The following is a 21,305-nucleotide window of genomic DNA, read 5'->3' as shown; positions in this document are numbered from 1 at the left end:
CAGGGTCATGCAGCTTATCAGTGGGTGAAGCTGAACTGGAAAGCAAGTCTTTTTGAGTTACTGATGAGATGCTGATGCCTCAACAGGTTTACCAGTTGAGAGCATTTCTGTGGCTGATGGCAGTCACCCCAGGACTAGACCATGTTCACCTGGCAGATAATCTCAGTCAACTTTTCAGCCCAATGTATAGAGTTCAGCAGAGCATGGGACCCTGTCTAGCCAGTGCAAGGAGTGTCATCTCCAAGGGCAAGCCAACACATGAGCACCTATGTTCTTCTTGGCCAGAGCAGATCTAAGACTCTGGGAAGGGAGACATAGTAAGTTCTTCACTTGTTGTAGGACAAGGAGACTAAGCCCCAGGCTGCAGTTCCCATGGCTCCTGGGGTCACTCCATTCCAGTGTCCCAATCGGCTGATAGCAACTCACAGAATCACATCTCCCAGTGCACTGTCGATGCCAGGTAATGTTTCCAGTTTGCATCTGGTGGAACCTCAGTGTTCTCTCTCCTCTCATAGGTGCTCCCAAGACCCAGTGTCAGGGCAAATAGTCAACGACCTCTTAACTAACAGAAAAGAGAACATTCCTCTCCAGTTTTCTGAAGACTGTCTCTACCTAAACATTTACACTCCTGCTGACTTGACTAAGAGTGACAGACTGCCGGTAAGCTGTGGAACTGTTCTAACCTTCTGAGTTTCAGCATCTGGCTCCTCTTTACAACTGGAAGGACTTAAAACAACTAGAGGCAAGGGAACCATAGGAATGAACCAATTCAGAGGTCCAGAGCTCCTACCCACCATAGAAGACATTTTCCCCAGGAACATCAAGCAATGGTACCTGACTCCTAGGTCCACTGAAATCTGGGAATATTGTTTGTGGTATGCTCTTCATTGCATGAGTCTCCAAAGCAGTACAACACCGAGTAGCTTCTCTAACCCTCTGTGACTTTCTCTTCTCATGTATTAAACTGGTGTTTGGGGAAGATGGCCTTATAGTTAGAATTTAATCTTAATTACAAAAATAGAAGGAAAAACTGATTACCTGTAGTTATTTCTGGGTCATCTGATGGCAGTTCCTCTGCCCTAAGGAACTGTGAGTCGGTAAGAAGAACTGCTCCTGAAAGCATCTGTGGCGGTAGCCCACAGCTAGGGTTAGATATCCTGCTGAATTGCAGATGTTAAGATTGCTTCTGAGACTGGAGCTATTAGCCCTATAATGACTCATGTTATAGTTCTTTGGCAGTTATAGAAGTCAGGGTCCCCCTTCCCCCAGAGAGTAGCTTCCAGGCTATACTCCATTCTCTGGACAGGGACTAGCATTGTAGCTTCCAATTCAGTTAGTTTGTTGGGATTCCCCAGCACTACAGCACAATAGGCATTACATATTTCAGGCCTGTATATTAGGATTCCCCAGCCCCTGATAGCTATGGCTACTGTTCCATTCAGGAACAAGAGTTGCTGAGACCTGGGTCCCTAAGACCCAGCAGCTCTCTGAAACTCTTATAGCAGACAAGACCTGTAGCTTCTCTTCTTTGGCAAAAGTAGTCCTATTCCTCTATAAGCCATACCTGTAGCTGTCCACACTCTCCCCTTTTTACTTTTCTGGTTCCTCTTGGATCTGTTCCTCTGGGATATTTCATCTGCCTCTCCTTGCTATAGCCAGTATTGAGGCTGCTGTTTCTAGGGTGGTAGCTACCACTGTATTTTGCTACTACCGATGCTTCTAATGTCACGACTTCTGTTGCCTCTGTTACTGATGTGCTTCTGATGCTGCTGTAAACTTTGCATACAGCTGTGCTGTCCCCAAATGCCACGATTTCTACCTCAGGCCCTGTAATAGTTTCAGGGTATTCTTCTGGCTCTGATGCTATTCTTTCTTCTGTTACTGATTCCTCTACTTTCTTCTGATCACCACTTCAACCAATTGCATTAATGGAGGATATCAAGATAAGTAAGAGGGACGGCAGTGTAGCTTGGTGGTCGAGTAGCTGCCTGGATGCTCAAGGCCTTGAATGTGATCCCCTGCAATAGAAAAAAAAAAAAGGCTAGTCAAGAAATATCCACTCTAGAGAAGCCTTTGAGGCAGAAGCATTTGAACAAGTTTGATGTTAACCTGGGATACATAGCAAGTACCAGTCCAGCTATGGTTATTCTGTCTTAAAAATTAAACTTTTTTTTTTTTTTTTTTTTTTTTTTTTTTTTTTTTTTTTTTTTTTTTTTTTTTTTTTTTGGTTTTTCTAGACAGGGTTTCTCTGTGTAGCCCTGGCTGTCCTGGAGCTCACTTTGTAGACCAGGCTGGCCTCGAACTCAGAAATCCGCTTGCCTTTGCCTCCCAAGTGCTGGGATTAAAGGTGTGTGCCACCACTGCCCGGCAAAAATCAAACTCTTGAAAGGGAAAGAGAGAGAGAGAGAGAGAGAGAGAGAGAGAGAGAGAGAGAGAGAGAGAGAGAGAGAGAGAGAGAGAGAGAGAGAGAGAGAGAGAGAAGAGGAGAGAAGAGAGGAGAGGAGAGGAGAGGAGAAGAGAAGCTCAGGGGCTCAAGGTGGGACTATGGGAGTCTCTTCACTGGGTCAGTTATTCCTCCATCTTGTTGTTGTACTCAGTGTCACCATATGCACAGTCAGACATGGAGTCTGAGAAAGATGAACATGAGCCATTGACATAAAGCCAATTGACATGAGGAGGGTGGAGTGCTGGAATAATCATGACACCATTGGCCTCACATGTTCTATGAAGATGTTTTCAGTTTAGGGAGGCCTTTGAAGACAGGGCTCATGAGTCTTTGAAGAAAGGCAAGAAATGATGGAGAAGATGACATTCCAGGCCCCAGCATGGTAGAAAAGGCTGCCTGTTGAAGCCTTTTTGGTACTAGTATGGCTTCTGTGATGTCATGCTTGAGTCAGCTTAGATTTAGGTAACCAAACTAGAAACTTCTATGGCCCTTCCAAGGACCTTTCTGATAATCTCTGCTGTTTCTTCCTTTTCTAGGTGATGGTGTGGATCCATGGAGGTGGACTAGTGTTAGGTGGGGCATCAACCTATGATGGACTGGCCCTGTCTACTCATGAAAATGTCGTGGTGGTGGTCATACAATACCGTCTGGGCATCTGGGGATTCTTCAGGTAGAATTTGAACTCTTTCACAACTAGCCCCCATATTAGTCTGTTTATTTATTATAGATCAGAATACCAGGTCAATACTTGTGATATTTATAAATAAAATATTTATTGAGTTAAGAATTTCAGGGGCTGGTCATCCAAGACCCATTTTTTTTTCTTCTGTTTGAGGTCTGGTGTGAGCCCTTGTATTGAGATCAGTATGGTAGTGGGATAGAAATAGTATCTTCAGGATACAGAAGAGATCACATATGAGACACAAAGCTGGAGGGAGAAACTGAGGAAGCCTTGCTATTTTTTATACCTCGCTTGCTTGGGAACTAACTCTGGTGTCATGAGCTCACCAAGGGCAGTGCACCCAGTGGTTTAATGGCCTTCTACTGGACCTCACACTTTACAAGCTCTAGTATCCCATCATTCTTTCGTATGAGCACATCCAAATATAACAACTGCCAGATCAAAGATTCCAGGACTTAGTTCTAATGGTGCCAAGCATTTTAGAGACCTCTGCCAGGCTCATTCAGAATGCATCCTGCTCTTCCCCTAATAGACCTTATCTATCCATTAATTCTCCACCTATTACCCTTGCTTCTAAGCTGGTTTATGTGTTGTTCCCTCTATGATTCCAGGCATAGATAACAGCTACCTCTGAGCCACCTTCTGCAGAGTGGGCACATTGCTGTAGGGGGTCAATTGAGTTAGACCATGCTTCTGCTATTCCGAGCAGAGGGAAAAGAACAAAACCTTCCTCCTTTTCCTGCATCCACTGATGCTGGCCATGCTACTTCCTGCTTGCTTGACATAAAAGCCTGGAGGACATTTTGGACTCCATTTTTTCTTAAAGTCAACATCTAACCAATGAACCAGTCCTTTTGGTTCCACCTTCAAAAAACTGACTTCATTTACTCCCATCTTCCACTCTGATTAAAGTCTTATAATTTAGGACTAGAGTATTGTTATAACCAGTGGTTTTTAGTAAACCTGTTGCTTTTAAGGCATGAGTTTTCTACAGAGTAGCCAGAATGCTATGAAAGACAGGAGTTGAATCATATCTTACTCCTGCAGATCATTTCCGTAGACATGTGGAATCTCTTGCCAAGGCTCTCAGCACCTGCTCTGCCTGTGTCTGCTGCTAGCTACACCCAGACGTTTGTTTCCACTGCCCCAAGGTCCTTCATAGCTGCTGCTTCTTATAACAAGCAGTAATATTTTATGATATTCATAAGCCTACATGCTCATTTTCCTCAGGTCTTTATTAGCTAGCACTGCTCCCAAGAGGCCTTTCTTGGTACTGCAGACTGAAGTACCGCCCACAGAAGCCCTCCCCCACCCCCATCCTTACATCTTTTGTAAACTGGTTTTATTTTTATTTTCAAAGAACTTACATTACTTGATACTAAAACTTCTTCCCACCTGTTCATGTTCACTATGCTCTGTAGTATGAACTGAATATACTCAGAAGTTAGGGATCTTGTTTCTGGATGAGCACTAACTAGCTCTTAGGCTAAGCAGTTTCTGGAAGATGAGTGTAGAGCCCCAGATAGCACATTGCTAGAGAGATGACAGGCAGGGGAGGACGTGTGTTAGGAACTCAGAACACAGCTTATTTCACTAAGAGCCCCAGCTTACTTCTAGCTCTGAGAATCCAGCCATGACATATCGACTTTCACCCTGGTTTCTTACAGCACCGGGGATGAGCACAGCAGGGGGAACTGGGGTCACTTGGACCAAGTGGCTGCACTGCACTGGGTCCAGGACAACATTGCCAATTTTGGAGGGGACCCAGGCTCTGTGACCATCTTTGGAGAGTCAGCAGGAGGTGAAAGTGTCTCTGTTCTTGTAAGTATCCCTGGCACCAGGCCTTACTAAGTATGATATCTACTGATAGGATCCCTTGGAGGCCAGACACTCCAGCTACAGAAACTTTGCTTTCAATACCTAGATTCGGGTTGGTATTTTTATTGCTCAGCATTAGACAGTGGAAAACTAAGAACCAAAACCTTCTCTGCTTCTAAGATGTAATTTTATGCCCTACCATAAAAAAGCACCTGCTATGCATTATTACTCTTCTCGAGTGATTGAGTTCTCTTTCTCTTTGCTCAGCACGTTAACATATAATTCACTTTTGGAGGGAAGAAATGTTGAAAGTAAACTACTGATCACAAAAGGGAAGGATGTGACGTAGCTCAGGCGTCACTATTTGGCTCCATGCTGGACCTAGACTTTGAGGGAACTAGAGCATGACAAGCTGTCAGGGGGTCATCTTAAGGAGTGTCACGGCTTTGAAAACCCAATGAAAAGGCAGCAGTGTCTGGGACTGAGGGTCAAGGTGGGAATGGAGAGACGGTTGTGAGGAAGGATGGACAGGTACTTCGCCAGGGAGAGACCTCAGACACATCCTGATAATATAAGGAATCAACGTGGTGTGGAGACAAGGAGTGGCAGACCCTGTGAGAATCTATGGAACCTGCTGGGAGTCCACAGTGACCCTCCCACTCCCTGAGAACTGATCAGAGTGCAAACCCACCACCATCATTTTCAAACATGTGCCTGAATATTTAGAGGATAATGGTCTTGTTTTCCTCAGAGATAAGGGAAAATGCAGATAAATCCAAGGAGGATATTTGGATGTGTATTATGCTAGTATTTCCACAATTTTTATCCATCCCTGAATATATTTACCATCTCTCTCCTGTAGGCCTGCCTTCCATCCTCTCTCTTTTCCATTGTGTATATATGTGTGTTCCTGTGTCTCTTTCACTTATTTATGTTGCATAACTTTTTATCAATTTTTGAATGTTTGTTTAGTTGTGTCATGATTCCCCTTACATAACAATTATATAGAGTTATAGCTTCTGTCTTCAATTCTGACCCTAAAGGAAATCTAAAAACTAGCTTTAGCTTGTACATTCTCTATTTGGATACTTCTACACATGGGTTATTTTGGAAACTTTATCACATAGGATTATTTTGTTCAGCAACTGAAATATTTTGGCTCTATGAAGAGAGTCCAAGATCTGTTTCATTCTATTCCCTTAATGAGATAACTAAATATTATAAACAATCTCCTAATTTATATAAAAAAGCATTGCAGTTCATTGTCTTTATTAGTTCCTGGGATCCAATGCTTTTCATATGATGTATTGATTTTATGCTTACAATCTAATAACATTAATTTCCTCCATATATTATTTACAATCTGATGATAAATTGGAATGGGTTGAAGGATAACTTTAATTAATTTTAACATATTACATGCATAGTGATATTGTAATATGCTTAAGATGAGATATTTTTAAATACTTGTTATTGATTCTACTTTTATTTCATTGAGATCTCATTAGAAACAAGGAATAATTTCAATTTCTTAGTACTTTTTAATGTTTTATCTGTGGACTGTGATATGATAGTTTTGGAGAAGTTTCCATTTGTAGTTGAGAGGCCTTTGTATTCCCTACATCTTGGGTGGGATACTTTGAATAAATTTGTTAAATCCAGCTGATCCATGGCATATTTTAGCTCTGAGATTTCTTTGCTTATTTTTAGTTTGGAAGCTCTTTCTAAATATGAGAGTTGTATAATGAAGTCCTCCAATACTATTTCATCATATCTTAGGTAGTCTTTTATGTCGCTTCGTGATTGGTTTATGAAATTAAGACACTCTAAATGTTTGCTTATAATTGTGGTATGTTCTAGATGAATTCTTCCTTTGTTAATATGTAGTATTCCCTATCTCTTATAATTAGCTTTAGTTTGGAATTTACTTTATCAACTACAAGAGTAGCTATGCCTGCTTGTTTGCAGTTTCCCTTCGCTTGGTCATCTGCTTTCTTTGCTTTGGAACTCAGTGTGTGAACACCTGTCTGTTAAAATCGACGTGTCTTTCAGTTTTACCTTCTTCTGTCTCTTGGGGTGTTTTCTGTGAATGTTTCCAGAGGGATATCCAAATGAAGTTCAGCTACAGGGTCAGGTAAAATTTAGTGATGGCTGCCATGTGGGACCACTGAGGTAATTCTGCGTAGGCCAGGAGCCAACAGAACCAAGGGGGAGGCTTCATTCTGGTCATCAGGATGATGAAATGGAGTCCAAACACTGGTCTCACAGAATCCTCTGAGTCACTGTGAGTACAAAGTCTCCATCTTTACTTGTCTCTGCCAGGTGTTGTCTCCCTTGGCCAAGAATCTCTTCCACAGGGCTATTTCTGAAAGTGGTGTGGCCCTCACTGCAGGCCTAGTCAAGAAGAACACCAGGCCTTTGGCTGAGGTAAATTCCACCCTGGGCAGTTCTTGTCCTCACGATTCTCTCTTGGTATGGGATGCAGATGATATTTTCAATAACTAGAGCTTGTTTTAGGCTCACAGATAGGCCAAGCTCTGCAAGTTCTGTAGTGATTTTGTGTGAATCATGTTCCTTAGACACACCATAACTCAATACAAGCTTTGATGTGTCAGCAAGCATTTCCCTGAGTACTTCACATGGGTTATTTTTCCTCATAGGAAAGACATAATTCATATGTGTGTGGGAAAAGACACCTGGCCAGAGCACAGAGGAAATAACTCTATACCAGACAGTAGAAATCTTGGTTCTTTTTCCTTACCACATTGGCTTCTCTTAATACATCCACATTCACAATAATAAGCCCACTTAACAAATTAGTTTTTGTTTTTAAGACAAGGTCTCACTATGTAGCCCTGGCTGCCCTGCAACTCACTCTATAGACCAGGCTGGCTTAGAACTCACCAAGATCCATCTGCTTCTGCCTCACAATTACTGGGATTAAAGGCATGCACCACCATATCTGATTCCACTTAATAAATTATAAAATAGCACAGGCTCAAATATTTAAATCTGTATCAAATGCCAGTTTCTGATAGAGGCAACACTGTGAGGGGCTCAGAATCCACACCTGCTGGTATTGAGAATTTAGGGAAATCATGTATCATCAGTAGAAAGTGGGTATTGGGTAGAACTCTAGGCTATATTGACAGAGGTATAAATACTACTCTTGACCTTTGTTGTGGCCTGTGACCTGTTGAAGAAAATTGCTGTCATATCTGGTTGTAAAAGCACCACTTCAGCTGTCATGGTTCACTGCCTTCGCCAGAAGACAGAAGAAGAGCTCTTGGAGACCACACTAAAATTGGTAGGTGGAATTGGTCAGCCTCTCCCAGTGCTCCCATATTCTTTGTGCTCCCAGTGCTCTTTTCTTTACCCCATATTTCTTCTCTTCATCTCTTCTGAAGTTTTAGAAAAACTATTTGGAACATTTTCTTGACTCTTGGCAATAGTGGCAACCTTCTGTATTATTGACTCTCTCTCTATCTCTCTCTCTCTCTCTCTCTCTCTCTTATAATGAAAATCCATCAGTGTTTGTTTTTTTCATTATAGAGCATCACTTGGCTAATTTAGAAGTTATCTAAATTACAGCAGTTACTACCTACTTTGCCATGTTTCCAGAGACTGCTACTTCTATAGATTCAAGGATAACTACCTGCTTACCCATTATCTTCCATATATCCACCCTTCCATCCAATTCACTGAAACCAGTCCATCGGTTTAGTATAGATACATCATAACTTGTCACTTACTTGAAATTTGTCTACAATCTATGAGTCATTCAGTCAATATCTGTAACTTTTCACCCAATCCTTTAAGCAGTTGTCAGCGTATCTTTCCATCCCACCAACAGTTTGCATATTGCCAACTCCATCCAACCAAGATAATTTGGGGAACATGGTATCAGGGTAGGAGATGGAAGAATAGACTGAATATTTTCTGTTTGCCAGAATAATCCAAGGAGAAAGGCAATCATATATCAAATGGGTTAAGTGTATTGGGAATACAGAGAGGAGTCTCATCATTGCAGATATACAGGAGGTGTTACTCAGAGGTGACATTTGAGGATTGACTGATTGATGCTTTTGGTAGTTGGTTATCACAGTGAACCCCACAAGACACATATCTGAAAAACAGAGGACGTAGGGATGTGATAACTATTCCCTTTGTAAGGACACATGCAGATGATGTCTCAGGATTCAGCTGCGAACCCGGTTTCTTCATATGGACTTCGCATAGTAGAGGACACTTCCGGATCCCATGGACTACCTCTAATACTTTGTTCTTGTATATCTATGGGTCGAGTCCAATATGGCTTTGGATCTTGTATTCTAGTAGATCAGACTCAAAAAATGCTGTGCTCTATGCTTTTCAGTTAAGAATAGTTGTCTTCTTCTCTTTGGATTTCTGAGATGGCCTTGCAGTGTATCTGGTTGGCTGTACTCTGAAAATACTCCTATTTCACTAACTTCAGTGATGGGATTATGGTTATTTTCCTTGATGTCTGTTTCACAGCTATTTGAATACCCAGAATGGAAAAATATGTCTCCCATCCATAGATGTACCCATCACATACAGGATTACTTTGTATCTTTCGGAAATCAGAGAACCTAAGATCACATGACATTTTTCTAAGAGTTTTTAAGTTTTTAAGGTCTGAGGGACAAGAGGGGGTGGGTAGAGAGAGAAAGAGAGTCTGAGAGAGCCTGAGAGAGAGAGATCTACTTTGGCTGGTAGACCCATAATGAAGTTGCTTTCTATACATGGGTCAGATCCATTAGCTAAGTGTCACATTATAATCACACTGAACAAGATAAATGTAAAACACAGGAAAGTGTACACTAGAAAGAATTTCAGTGAGTATGGGCATTGGAGTTTTTAAACACAAGACTAGAGCATTCACTTCAAGAATGTGTTATCAGCCGGGTGTGGTGACGCACGCCTTTAATCCCAGCACTTGGGAGGTAGAGGCAGGCGGATTTCTGAGTTCGAGGTCAGCCTGGTCTACAGAGTGAGTCCAGGACAGCCAGGGCTATAAAGAGAAACCCTGTCTTGAAAAAAACAAAACAAAACAAAACAAAACAAAACAAAAAAAGAATGTGTTATGATTGAGCCTTCCAGTAACTAAGCCCCAAGACATTCAGGAACAGAGAGGGCTCAGGATGTCGCTACATCCAGGTGCTAAGATCATACTTAGCAGTTGCCAGTCTCTATTCCTCTGTTGGTCATCATTTCTGGCTGACTTCTCTATGGAAGAGGTTTGTTTCCTGGAAGGCTGAAGACAGCATCACTCAAGAGCTACATGCCATCTCTTTGGAAGCTAACTTTCTCCAAATGTTATTGGTGTATTTGGTATAAACTATATGCTATCTTGTAGGTATATTTGAACTGTTCTTTATATTTGGGGTCATAGCCCCATAGTACCTGGAGTTGCCTAAACTACATCAGAATAAGAAAGAGGCAAGTGAGGGCTGGGCAAGTGTTATCTCCTGCCACTCCAGCCCATGTTAGCCCATCTTACAATCTCCCTTCAAGTCCCCATATTCCCCACATGCAATCACATTGTTTTCTCTGTTTCTGCAGAGGAACCATGGGGTGTTGTAGGAGGGTGGAAAAATGAAGAGGACAGGTACCTGTTAGAAGTCGCCTTTCCAGAGCTCCAACATCCCTGACTCTGTTTCTCCCCCTCTCCCCCCACCCCACAATGTACTCACACACAGTGCACATAGGCAGAGAACACTGTAGGAATCAGGAAGGAGAGACTGATCATGCCCTAAACCCAACTCAGAGAATAAGATTTGCACCAGGATGGCTTCCTAACACAACCTCTATCTCATCTTCACAGAATCTTTTTAAGCTGGATTTGCATGGAGACTCCAGACAGGTAAGGATTATCGCCTTCTGGATGAGACTCCTCCTGAGTTTTAGTCGTGCTTTCACTCAAAATAATAAGACTTCTGTCTGTGGGGTTCTGGTTATTCCTGTGTGTGCATTGTGGAGGCCAAGAGGGGAGAAATCACTCATTCACCTGTCAGTTAGCATAGGCAGAAGGATCATAGACTAGAATTGAACTTATCCCTAACTCTCTGTAGAGTTGTTGTATCCCTAACGACTCTGTACCCTAGGCTTATTTGGCCCCTTGTACCCTTCACATTCATATTCCTCATTCCCAAATGGAGCCTGCAGGGACAGGCTTCGCTAGAACGTTCCACTATGAGGAGACAGATGCCATTAAGGGTTTTGTGAAAGGAACAAGCTGATGAGCCATGCAGTGGGGGGAGCTTAGACTTTCATTCTCCTATGACCTAAGAAAGTCCACCATCGCCCTCCTTCTCCTCCCTCCCACTTTTTTCAGTACCCAGCTATTGCCAGCTATGGTCCTGTCCTCTGTGTTTAACTCTCCAAGGATCACAGAACTTCCTTAAAGGGTCTTATGAGAGTGAAGTGAGATTCTCTCAGTCACCCAATAACTATTTAAGGATGCACTTTGTGTCTGGAGCTGATTTAACAGCTGGGACATGAGAGTGAAGTACATATAATCTTCTATTTTCTTGGAGACTTCTGACCTGGGGGGACATGAAACAGAAGGAAAAACATGTAATAACATATGTTTTCTATCTATTAGAATTAAATTGATTGGGAGGTATGGCAAGAGATGTGGGAGCCAAGTGGGAATCCTGCAGGTCTAGCATCCCATTTTCAGTAAACTTTATCTTTCTTGTCTCATCATTGAAAATCACATATGTCCACTTTGTGGCCTATTTAGTACCATTTTTCAGTGTTTGCTGCTTTAAGTCATTTCTCTGCTTAAGATGCTCTAGAGCATAGTGATGCTGATATGTCCAGTGTCCCCAGACACGACAGGCTGTGACAAACCTTGGGGAGAAAACGTAAGAGGCAGGTGGGCTTCTGCCAGGCCTGAGTTCTGGTGCCTCTTGACCTTGAAGTCAGTGTTGATGACACTATGTCCCAAGGAGAATTGTCTAGCTCCCAGGGAAGCCATGCTAAAGAGTAGTCATGTGATCCCTTTAGGATGTTAAAAACCCAGGGACAGATTAGAAATTAGGTAAATTAGCAGATTCATGAGACAGTGCATTTAAAAATAACAGTAGACTTCATGATTGTGAATTTAAAAGCAAAGAAGTTTATTCTTATAATACTCATGGTTGGGGAAATGCTAAGCCCTATTAATTTGGTGTTTTATTATAAATAAGTTCTGCATGTTGATTATTTGTAATAAATTTGTTCTATATATATACATATATATACATATATATGTATATACACACACATATTTTTAAAATTGGGACCTACATATTGTACAAGAATGGTGAGAATGTTGGGAGCAGGTTCCCAGGACCCTAGCCCTATAAACTCCAGCAGCAGTGGCTCAGGATTCACTGATGCAGAATTTATGTCAACTTCAGAGGCATAACTATCAGGAATAGTGAGAATCACTCTGAATGATATAATCTACTACAGATGGAAATACTTATATAATAACATATATTTTATTTCATTTAATTTCAGCTAAAAGCCCTTCTTTTTCCTTGCCACCATCAACCTACTATGAGAAACCCCAAATGAGAAATGAGATACCCCAAATCAGGCCTTCGTGGCACATACACCATTAATTTCTTTCTTAGTACCCTAAGTCCCCACAGTCCCTACCCAAGCCATGGTGTCTCTTTTCTGACTTCTCCCTTAGAAAGTTAGAGAGGTAGATGGTTATCTCTGGCACTGTGCTGCTCTCTCTACCCAGAACCATCCCTTTGTTCCCACTGTGCTTGATGGAGTGTTGCTGCCAAAGATGCCTGAGGAGATCCTGGCTGAGAAGAACTTCAACACTGTGCCCTACATTGTAGGGATCAACAAGCAAGAGTTTGGCTGGGTTCTACCAACTGTGAGTATAAACAGATCTCTTAGATAAGACCATCCCCCTACCCATCACTCCTCTAAATGTTCTCTCTTCCTGGGCATCTGCTTGTACCTAGGGCATCTGTCTCTTGTTACACATGGATACTTCCATGGAGACATTTTCTGCCTGAGCTAACTTTAAGCCTGAGTGGACCAGTCCTGGAAATCTTATATCAATGAACAGTTTGTCACCCCATTGGATGTAGGTGCTCAGAATGTGCAGGCTAAGGAGGCCTACAAAAATAAGATCTAGGCACTCATAAAAACATAGGTGTCTCTAAATGGGAAAGGGCTGGAAGTTCAGAGAGGTCTGACTGGGAAGCACAGCTTCCATCATGGACTTGTACATGTTTCCCACAAATCTCTCCATACGTTCTCATGTCACATCATTGAAAGATTCAAAGTCACTCCATCATGACTTAGAATACCTCCTTAATGGGAAAGAATGGCTTTCCCTTTTCAAAGATAATAACAAAAGCCAGACATTAAGTTGAAGAATAAGGCAGGTTTCATTTGCTAGTAGGGTGGCAAGAGGAAGAAATCTCAAACATGACTTGAACTCAAGTCCCAGATAGAAACATCACTAACCCTGGACATGTTGCAAGGCTGGAGAAACGTGAAGAGGCACTGTGAAGTGAGAAGAGAGTCTGTGTAGCCAGGCATTAGATTTCTTATTCAAAACTCATCTAGAGGAGAAACATGCTTCAAGGCACATAGACGGTCAAGATGAACTAAGGCTACCAAGATGGTTAAGATGGAAAAATAATTACCACCCCGTGTGTTTAGATTCCAGAGAGGTTACAAAAAAATGAATAGGGCTGAAGAGATTAAGAGCGGTTAAGAGCAGTGACTGCTCTTCCAAAGGTCCTGAGTTCAATTCCCAACAATCACATAGCGGCTCATAACCATCTGTAATAGGAACCGATGCCCTCTTCTGGTGTGGCTAAAGACAGCGACAGTGTACTCATATAAATAAATAAATCTTAAAAAAAAAAAAAAAAAAACCAGATTGACTGACTTTGGAGGCTGGAGAGATGGCTCAGCGGTTAAGAGCACTGACTGCTTTTCTGAAAGTCCTGAGTTCAAATCCCAGCAACCACATGGTGGTTTACAACCACCCATAATGAGATCTGGCGTCCTCTTCTGGTGTGTCTGAAGATAGCTACAGCGTATTTACATGTAAATAATAAGTAGATCTTTTTTAAAAAGGATGAACAACATTTATTCTCAAGCATTTGGGTCTTTGGGTGTGAAGTTGCCATAGGCAGAGAAGTAAGGCCAACCCCAAGATTTCTATAGTCAGTCTGGAACAGTTGTTGGTGGCTATCTATCTATACCATGTCTTAGCTGAAGATTAATTTCTGAAAGCAGCAGACTTTGCCAGCACAGTCATTATAGAGAGAGACCAGTATTATCCCTCATATGGCTTTCAGGTGCTAGAAGCTATGCTGGAATTAGATCAAGTCTCTGTATAGGACTGAGACAGGTTGAGCGTACTCACTACGGCTCTCACTAAAGAAGGGTTTTGTAGATACCAAAGAATGCAATGGATGGTTTTTGCTTTCTCTTTTATGTCTGTGAGGTTTTATTTCCTCTCTTCTTTGAGGTTTGTTGTTCCCCTTGGCCTGATCAATACAAGTATCTAGAGTATCATTTTCATGACTGGATTTTTGTATAAATCCAACTGTTTTTCTGCTTGTTTTAAAGCCATGCTCATCGAAGCCCAATCTAGTATCTGTATTTGTTTTGTCTGTTTGTATTGTGTTTGCCTGTTTGGACCATTCTGGTAACATCTGTTTTTAAATAGATGTTGACAATGTTTTAAATAGATGATGAACTACCCACCATCTGATGTGAAATTGGACCAGATGACTGCCATATCGCTCTTGAAGAAGTCCTCTTTTCTTCTTGTAAGCATCCTGGGGATCACAGCAACTGGTTGAGGAAAAAAAAAGAAAAGCTGAGACCTTGCCACAAATTGTAAATCTACAGAATGTCAGGAAAAGGATGGAGTCCTCTTTCTTTCCCCAATTTTCTGATGTTCCCACATCACTACCAAGGATTTGTCCAGGACTCAAAAGATTCATAGTCAATGAATGAGCCGGAGGAGTCATATAAGGTATGTTATCACTTTCCTCATCCATTCTAGAACCTTCCTGAGGATACGATTCCAGTGGCCATTGAGAAGTATTTAAGAGATGCAGATGACCCAGGCAGAAATAAAGACCAACTTCTGGAATTGATTGGGGATGTGGTATTCGGCGTACCATCTGTGATTGTCTCCCGTGGACATAGAGGTGAGTCCCCGAGGTTGAACAGGAGAGAGATACATATTTTACCCCTTTTCTCTGTGACTGGCTTACCCGCAAACATTTTCTAATGTGAAACTGCCAACATTAAGCCTCTAAGGCTGCATTTTGGCCTTATCTTGGTATTGTCCTCTTGGATTTGTGCCAGTATCACCTGTGGAACTCACTGAAATGCAATGGAGTAAATGGGAGTTGATCCCAGAAAATATGAGTTGGGACAAGAGGCAGGGACAGAGGAAGGCACAGAGGGTGATACCTGGCTAAGCATATATTCACTGGAGCTGGGGCTTAGGAAGGCAAGGAAACCAGCAGAACACATAACACAAGGTGATCCCATCTGAGTCATGAGTAGAGTATTTAATCCACCAGTGACCACTTACCATTAGGCTAAACTCGATCCTATTTCTGCTGGGCTGCTGAACAGTGTATAGAACAGTGTATAGGAACCAGACAAAGAGCCCTTAGGTATAGAGTGACAGATGGTGGATGTAGCCAGAAGCCAGCCTGTGAACAGGAACAAGTGTCACATTAACAGCATCTATCACAGGTTCCTTGTGTGAAGTTAGGCTGACACCTGGGTTTAGAGGGCAAATACTGGGTGAGGTTTTAGAGGGGTTTGAGATCAGAAGTAGTTTTGGTGGATTAAGAGAGGGCAGAATAGGAATGAGGTACAGTATCTGGAAGGCTGTTATGACCATGGAGGTCAATGAGGGAGGAGATCCCTGTAGGGTAGGAATGTAGACACTCTCTGCGTTCTTGACTAGCTCCTGTCAATCTTAATGTGCCACTGTGTGCAGACTGAGGACTGTCACAGAGCCTTCCTATGTGACCAAGTGCTGGGCATGGGTGTGAACCTTGGGATCATAAGCTCACCCTAGAGATGAGGATCTCTAGTGTTGTCATTTGTGGAGCCCATCTTCGCTTCCAGCTTTCGATCACTGAATAACAACCCTAACTTTCTGGGAGAAGTTTTTAAAGATTTAATTTTATATTTTATTTGTAATTATATTATTATACTTTATTTACATGTGTATTATATACTATTAATACATCATTATTAATTAATGTTATTTAATATCAACTAATAACAATTGACACTGATGATTAATATTAGTACATAATAATACTGACATCAATATTAGTAGATGATAACTATTTTTATTGATCTGTTGTCCATTTCTACCTTTATCCTTCTTTTAAAGAAATGTCTGCAGGGAAATGTTTTCTTTTCCCTGCGAGACAAGGTCTTTCTATTTAGACAAGGCCAAAGCATCCTCCTGTCTTTGTATCTCAAGGGGTAGGATTATAGGTGTGCCCCTCACCTGCCACCTTGCACTGGATCTTTACCCAAAGAAATGGGTTGTTTGCTTCCTTTATTTTTTTATCTTGCTGTTGAATTTTTCAAATTCTTTAGCTACTGTGTAAAGCAATTCTCAATAGCATGTGTCATTTGAAAGTATGCCCCACCTCGCACACACACACACATGCACATGCATACACACATACTCAGGTCCTCACACACAGGCACAATCAGACATGGATTATTCATTATTTTCCCTCCTGTGAATAAGTTTTGCAATGGGATATCTATTTCATTTTGCAGTTTTTGCCTGGATTGTCTCCACTTCTGGGATCAAACCCAGAGAGCCATGCTCTAGCCAATGTCATATAGTTTTTCTTCCTCTATGTTTTCTTATTTTAGTTTCCCATTGTGAATTAGACTTACAATCCAATTTTCTATTTTTTTCTTTTGTAAATCATGCGAGAAAAGTGTCCAGTCTAACACTCCTGTGTGTGGCAGGCAGTCCACTTTGAATAGCAGTTACTGAAGTGACTTTCATTGTCTGACTATGTGCTCTCTGTTCTTGTACAGCGGTTACTGAGGTTACTCATTGTCTGACTATGTGCTCTCTGTTCTTGTACAGCAATTACTGAGGTGACTTTGATTGTCTGACTATGTGCTCTCTGCTCTTGTACAGCAGTTACTGAGGTGACTCTAATCGTCTGACTATGTGCTCTCTGCTCTTGTACAGCAGTTACTGAGGTGACTCTAATCGTCTGACTATGTGCCCTCTGCTCTTGTGCAGCAGTTACTGAGGTGACTCTAATCGTCTGACTATGTGTTCTCTGCTCTTGTGCAGCAGCATCAGGGAACCCATCACACAGACTATGCTTACTCTGGGTGAACGATACATCAAACACAAATTTTTCTCATGAATTGGAAAGTCATACCATATTCTTATCACAGTTGCCTGTGTCCTTGAGTTCATTTTGGGCTCCATTTAGGGTTCTACTGGTCAGCGTGTCTACCTCTTGTTGTTGTTGCAATTTGTTATTTAATTATGTGAGTTTTAGTACAGCATGAAGATACTGGATGAGACATTAAGCATTGTTCTTATTACTTTTCTTGTTACTCATGATTGCCTTTAGTATGTGCATGCATGTGTCCATGTTTACTCTCAGCAATGTGATTTCATATGAATTTAGACTATCTTTTTCTATATCTGTGAGTGCTGACCTTGGCATTTTGATAGGAATTGCACGGAACTGGCAGAACACTTTGTGTATCATGGGTATTTTGTCTACTTTGTTTTTACTTTTTTGGACAGGGCCTTACTATGTAGACTGGCCCAGAACTCTCTGTGTAGACCAGGCTGGCCTTAATTAAGATGACCACATGGTTTTTGTACATCAGTCTGTAATGCTACACATCACAAGAATGAATCACATTTTCTATCTCAGTGATAAATATTACTGCATGAAGCTGGACTAGCCTTTAGATGCACCCTTACATTTCACTCACTAGCATCTTCTTGAATGCTTTTGCATGTGTGCTTAGAGAACATATGGTATATTTTTCTTATAATATTTTCTCTTATTTGAGTTTGAAGGTAATGCTGTCCTGAAACTATTCCCACTTCCTTGATTTTTTTTAAAGAAATTTAGGAAGAATATTTGGGCTGATATTAGTTTTTCTCTAAGTGATTAGTGTGACCCCTCTGGGGAGTCATCAGAACTTGGGGTGTTCGATGATAGGAGATTAGTGTTATCTCTGATTTGATCTATATGTAGTGCATCTGTGTGTGTGTGTGTGTGTGTGTGTGTGTACATGCACAGGTGCCTGTGAAGGTCAGAAAACTGTATTAAATCTTTTGGAGCTGCCCCATGAGTGTAGAGGGCTCAGCTCCTGAAGAAGAACACCATTCCTCATTTTTACTAGGCCAACTCTCCAGCCCGTACTTCATTCTTGGTAGGACATATTGGATGGACAACATATTATTTTCCTTAGGTTATCTGTATATAAAATAGTCTGCATTCCTCTTATACTCCATTTTCCTTCCCTGGTCACATGCATAAACACCAAGTATTTCCTTTGTGTAAATCTTCTCTCTCTCTCTCTCTCTCTCTCTCTCTCTCTCTCTCTCTCTCTCTCTCTTTCTCACTCTCTCTCTCTCTCGCTCTCTCTCTCTTTTTGTTCAACTAAGTTTGTTAGTTTTGCTTTTCTTTTTTTTTTTCAATTTTTCAGTAATTTTTTTCTTTTATTTAAAAACAATTCAACAATAAGGAAGTAATATTCTTTTTTTATTTTTTAAAATTGTTTGGAAATCATACTGAGTTCCTTTTATTGTTTGGGAATCATGAAAAAGAGCCCTGGATGCTCTGATCCAGGCCTTGTGGAGATGAAACCCTCTCAGGTTGGAGATCCTGGTCTGTGACTGTCCTCATCTTCCTCTGCCATGACCACCTCCTCCAGGGTGTGTCCCTGCAGCTTGCTTCCCACTAATATGTGGCAGGTCCCAGGGGGTGGGAGTCAGGAAGGAATATTTTCAATTGTTTTCTAAGCAGTCCCACTATATAAACCAGAACATGAAACTACTACAGATAGGCCTGCTTAATTTCTCCAAATACACTAACACACCACTTCCTATAAAGGTCTGAATAAGTTAAGGGGGTGAGAGGTGTTTTAGGGTGTATCTTCAAGTGTACCATTCCTCCAACTCATCAAGTCCTCAAGAACCTGTTGCCAGAGCTCCTCAGCAGATGGACCTGAGTCTTGAGCATCCGCTGTACCTGGGGTGGAAGCTAACATGGTTACTGGAGTTTCAGCTACTGCTAGGCTAGTGTGGACTTGAACTGCTGCTAATTGACCAGAGTCCCCAGCTGTAAGAGGGGCATGGCCATCAAGCAGGTATGCTTGCTGACTACACCTGGTACCATCACAGGCCTGATCACAATTCAGAGAAGACTCCTGGCTGCAGGTGAGTTTTGGAATGGAATCCAGAACAAATGTGCCTGAACACATGAATTCTCCATTGGAAGAGGCAACTACAGGTAAGGAATCAGGAAAATGGATTGACTCAGAAACAGCTTGAGAGCTTCCATTTGTCTCTAGCAGTGCTGCTGGAACATTCTGGAGATTCTTTCACTTGGACTTAGCTCAATTGTTCTTGAACCAGGTCTGGATCTCATTCACTATCACACTAATCAATGATGCCAGAGCCATGCTTTCCTCCTGGTTTGGATATGTGTACTTAACAAAATGTTCTTGCAGCAGGCACTTTTGTTCCTTGGTGTATACAATGCATATTTTCTGATGCTTCCCTGGAGCCACAAGGCTGGCTTTTTGGCCATCATAATTAGGTGACAGCACCATGGATCCTAGAGAACCCTGGAAACCAGATCTCACTGAGGATCTTGGAGGTATCTGATGACTTGGATGCACTAAGAGGCTTCTCAGAATTGATAAAAGTGGGCCCATTACAGGACCTGGTTGCATCTGTATACTTGATTTTCTTGATGGATCTTGGGACTCTTGCTGACAGAGGTCCCTTTCAGGGACTGAAAGATTCGGTTGCACTGGACTTCCTGGGATCACTAGGAGACTCTGACACACTTGGAAAGGCAAATTCCTTGCAGGCTCTTGACGCATTTGGAAACTGGTTTCTATAGGTGCATTTGAAGATATTTGGAATTTTGAATGCAAGGAGGGACCTTGGGCCATATGTGGGCTCTGATCTTATTGCAGCACGTTCCTACAGGAAGACCTGAAATCCAGAGGGTTGCTATAATTTGCCCAATCCTCTGCTTGACCAGTTCTGCTTTTCTTTAAAAAAGAAAAAGAAACTCTTGATTGTCTTGACTCTTACCTTTTCTTATAGCTTCAGAAGTCACTTTTGCTTTGCTTTGTTTTGTTTTGTTTTCAAGACAGAGTTTCCTCTGTATAGCCCTGGCTGTCCTGGAACTCACTCTGTAGACCAGACTGACCTCAAACTTAGAAATCCACCTGCCTCTGCCTCCCAAGTGCTGAGATTAAAGGCATGTGCCACCACAGCCCAGCAAAGATTTTTTTATATGGTTTTTTTTCTTTTTTTTTTGTTTTGTTGGGTTTTTTGTTGTTGTTGTTGTTGTTGTTGTTTTTCAAGACAGAGTTTCTCTGTGTAGTCCTGGTTGTCCTGGAACTCACTCTGTAGACGAGGCTGGCCTCAAACTCAGAAATCCTCCTGTCTCTGCTTCCCAGGTGCTGGGATAAAAGGCATGTGCCACCACCACCCAGCCAGAACTCACTTTTAAAAAAAATTCTTATTGAGTTCATTAGTTTATGTTTGTTGGCATTTTATCTTCATGCATGTCTGTGCACCTTGCGTGTGTGCCTTGTTTCCATGGAAGCCAGGAGAGGGTATTGCATCCTTGGAACTGTAGAAGCCTATAGTTGTGGGTGCCGAGAACTGGATGCTGAGAATTGAATCAGGTCCTCTAGAAGATCAGTCAGTGCTCTTAGCTGATGAGCCAGCTCTAGAGTCTCTTGCTTTTTATCAATCATAATTATTTCTTCTTTCTGCTATCCTTAGGTTTATTTTGCTTTTAGATCCCTTTAGTGTAACTATAGATTGATATTTTTCTTCTTTTTATAATGTAGTTGTGTAATGCTATGAATGTTTCTCATACAATTGTTTTTGCTATATCTTATTAGTTTTGGCAAGCTATGACTGCATTTTTTGTGCACATACATTGCATGTGTGTGTCTGTGTGTATGTGATATACACACATATACATGAACATTTTCTCTCTCTGTCTCTCTCTGCCTCTGTCTCTCTGTCTCTGTCTCTCTCTCTCTCTCTGTGTGTGTGTGTGT

The 21,305-nt window shown here is 41.7% G+C and overlaps 2 protein-coding genes across 5 annotated transcripts in view; one reads left to right on the top strand and one right to left on the bottom strand.

Moving 5' to 3' along the window:
• Positions 1–21,305, top strand: part of LOC116069875 (carboxylesterase 1E) — a 32,855-nt gene that overhangs the window by 8,025 nt on the left and 3,525 nt on the right. For 3 of the 4 annotated variants that reach the window (XM_031340865.1, XM_031340867.1, XM_031340866.1), the window contains 9 exons: positions 516–660; positions 2,983–3,116; positions 4,796–4,949; positions 7,269–7,373; positions 8,149–8,253; positions 10,792–10,830; positions 12,709–12,849; positions 14,693–14,773; positions 15,013–15,160. In XM_031340865.1, the coding sequence (XP_031196725.1) occupies positions 516–660; positions 2,983–3,116; positions 4,796–4,949; positions 7,269–7,373; positions 8,149–8,253; positions 10,792–10,830; positions 12,709–12,849; positions 14,693–14,773; positions 15,013–15,160 (1,052 nt within the window). The remainder of the gene's footprint in view (positions 1–515; positions 661–2,982; positions 3,117–4,795; positions 4,950–7,268; positions 7,374–8,148; positions 8,254–10,791; positions 10,831–12,708; positions 12,850–14,692; positions 14,774–15,012; positions 15,161–21,305) is intronic. The other variant, XM_031340868.1, reaches the window with a different exon arrangement.
• Positions 19,137–20,174, bottom strand: LOC116070764. The gene is given in 2 exon segments (XM_031342208.1): positions 19,137–19,831; positions 19,958–20,174. Coding segments are annotated over 2 exon segments (912 nt in total).

The sequence above is a fragment of the Mastomys coucha genome, unplaced genomic scaffold (assembly GCF_008632895.1).
Source record: "Mastomys coucha isolate ucsf_1 unplaced genomic scaffold, UCSF_Mcou_1 pScaffold22, whole genome shotgun sequence".
Lineage (NCBI taxonomy): Eukaryota > Metazoa > Chordata > Mammalia > Rodentia > Muridae > Mastomys > Mastomys coucha.
Note: the sequence above shows the minus strand (reverse complement) of the source record. Positions and strands in the feature narration are given on the sequence as shown.